Source organism: Etheostoma spectabile, chromosome 7, assembly GCF_008692095.1.
Source record: "Etheostoma spectabile isolate EspeVRDwgs_2016 chromosome 7, UIUC_Espe_1.0, whole genome shotgun sequence".
In the NCBI taxonomy this organism is placed as follows: Eukaryota; Metazoa; Chordata; class Actinopteri; order Perciformes; family Percidae; genus Etheostoma; species Etheostoma spectabile.
In genome coordinates, this window is record NC_045739.1 from 19,402,579 (window position 1) to 19,404,972 (window position 2,394).

General features: G+C 40.9%; 1 protein-coding gene across 2 annotated transcripts in view; it reads left to right on the forward strand.

The window, feature by feature from the left end:
* calcrl2 (calcitonin receptor-like 2) overlaps positions 1 to 2,394 on the forward strand; it is a 26,452-nt gene that overhangs the window by 23,826 nt on the left and 232 nt on the right. Inside the window, exons 10-14 of one of the 2 annotated variants that reach the window (XM_032521301.1) lie at positions 1 to 64; positions 445 to 663; positions 754 to 795; positions 968 to 1,303; positions 1,352 to 2,394. The exon at positions 1 to 64 is cut by the window's left edge and continues 1 nt beyond it; the exon at positions 1,352 to 2,394 is cut by the window's right edge and continues 232 nt beyond it. In XM_032521301.1, coding sequence (XP_032377192.1) covers positions 1 to 64; positions 445 to 663; positions 754 to 795; positions 968 to 1,255 — 613 coding nt within the window. In that variant the 3' untranslated portion in view covers positions 1,256 to 1,303; positions 1,352 to 2,394. Of the gene's footprint in view, positions 65 to 444; positions 664 to 753; positions 796 to 967; positions 1,304 to 1,340 lie in introns of both variants that reach the window. The other variant, XM_032521300.1, reaches the window with a different exon arrangement.

Sequence of the window (2,394 nt, forward strand, 5' to 3'; positions counted from 1 at the left end):
TTGGATCAGCTCACACACACACCTTCATTACATCATTCAGGGGCCCATTCAAGCTGCACTACTTGTGAGTCATTAATAAAAGTACAAAAATGTACAATATGTGTCTTATAAGTGTTATAAGATTAATATTAACAGATTTGATCTTGCTCACTTGATATTGACTCTTAAAACTGCTTTAGAAATACAAAGTGACAGATGCAAATACACGGTCAATTTTAAATAAAGTACTGGCAGTCATCAGTCAGTGTTTAATTGACTCCTGTTATTGGCAGTACTGTTCATCAGAAACAAAATTGCCAAACAGTGCTGATATTAACATGCCCCTGAGATGGGAGAGCAGTTAAACATATTGACTTTAACTTGTGGTAAGTAATATCATAACAGATCTATATCTGTCTCTCCCTTCATCTCTACTTTAATTTAATCTACCATCAATCTATCTAGGTGAACTTTTTCTTTCTCCTGAACATTGTGAGGGTTCTAATCACCAAGTTGAAAGAGACCCACTGTGCGGAGTCCACAGCCTACATGAAGGCGGTGAGAGCCACCCTCATCCTGATTCCTCTGCTGGGCGTCCAGTTCATCCTTTTCCCCTGGAGGCCAGAGGGACGAATCAGCCGGGCCATCTTTGATTTCATTGTAAATATCATCAGCCACTTCCAGGTATAGTCAACAACACACTGCACAACAGAGTTTGAACAAAAGGCTGATGCTGCTACTCACTCATTTAATAAATGTCCAATTGCTTTTCAGGGACTCCTGGTGGCAATCATCTTCTGTTTCTGCAATGCTGAGGTACATTAATACATAACAAGAAACTCATAGTTCATGTTTCCAAGATACTTTAAACTGCTAGGACTCCATTGTTATGTCCCAGAGAATATAAACTGTTGTGTCATATACAACATACCGCGTGTAACCTTAAACTGGGTAAAACTAAACTAAATCAAATTGTTTTGACGTCCAGGCCCAGACGGCGCTGCGGAGGAAGTGGGTACAGTGGAAGTCGGCCTGGGGTAAAACCGGCTGGGGGGAAACAACCACCAACTACCACTTTAACTCCTACAACAACTCCTCCATTACCGAAACCAGCCGCGCCACCATCAACTTGGAGCAGTCTGCTGCGTCGCCTTCGGAACGAAAAGAAAGTAGCCACTTCCTGTTCCAGGTGCCGCAAAAAGCCAATGGGCAGCAGAAGACATGCAACAATGGAAAGGTAGACACGCTCAACCAGTTGGAGACAACCAACATCTGACTGGAGAAAGGTGATGGTTGCGGTGCTAAAACACACACACGCACACAGGCACATGCACACACACACACACACACACACTCATACTCACACACACAGAAGCCCTTATATGTAGATGCTGAAAGGCAGAAGTGTAAAAAACCTAGAGGTTGCAGATGATTTTTTTTTCAAACAAAGGTTTTGCAGTAAATGTGCAGTCTGTAAAAAATACCTGAAAAGAAAACAGCTCCAGCTTTTGGATCATAGACCTACCCTCCCATTTTACAGCCTGTGGTATGAACTGATGACAAAAAAAGCAATATTTATATCCTGATGTCATCCTGTAATCCTAGGATAGTCATGGTTTCTGTGTACATGTTCTGTCACTGAAATCCACTTGTGCATTGCAGTTATTGTTTTTTTTCTAGTTTTTATAATGTATTTTCAGTTAAAATGGAGAGAGTTGCCGATCCCAAACCTTCCATTGTGATGTCACAAATGCAGAGTTGTTTGTATAATCTGTTGCCTTACGCCCGTGCACCACTTTGACAAATGAATGTCATAGCCCATTGATGTGATCTACAGTATATGCTCTTTTACATGCTTTTATTTAGGGAAGATGACATAATCGTCACTGGCCTGCGAAAAGAAAAGCCAGGATCCCCCTTTCAGAAAATCAAAACCCCGCCACACTGAGAGAATGTGTTAATAAAAGCAACACAATCATGGTTTAAATTTTGATTTCTCTGCGACAAGGAAGTCCACGATGGTAGGAAGGCATCACGTTTTTAATAAAACACACTTACAAACTTCATTTTGTTGGTCATGTTAGACTAATCAACCCTTGAAATGCAAAACGCAGTAAAGATCAGAATCAGACCTGTTTTACAATATAAACAAGTATAATACTTCATACTGTACGTTAGAGGTGTGTAATTGCTGTTTTAACAGGGTGTAACATATATCTAAGCTAAAACCAAAACTTCAGCAAGTACACTCTGTCGGGTTGCCAGCTGTCCCGGTTTTGCCGATATTGTCCTTCTTTTTAAAAACCTGTCCCGGGAAATTGAGCCACTCTCACAAGGCTGGTGAATATGTATGTTCAATTTACTATTTTCTCTCCACGTGAAATAGCTTATACGTTGTACACAGAGCGGTCAGTC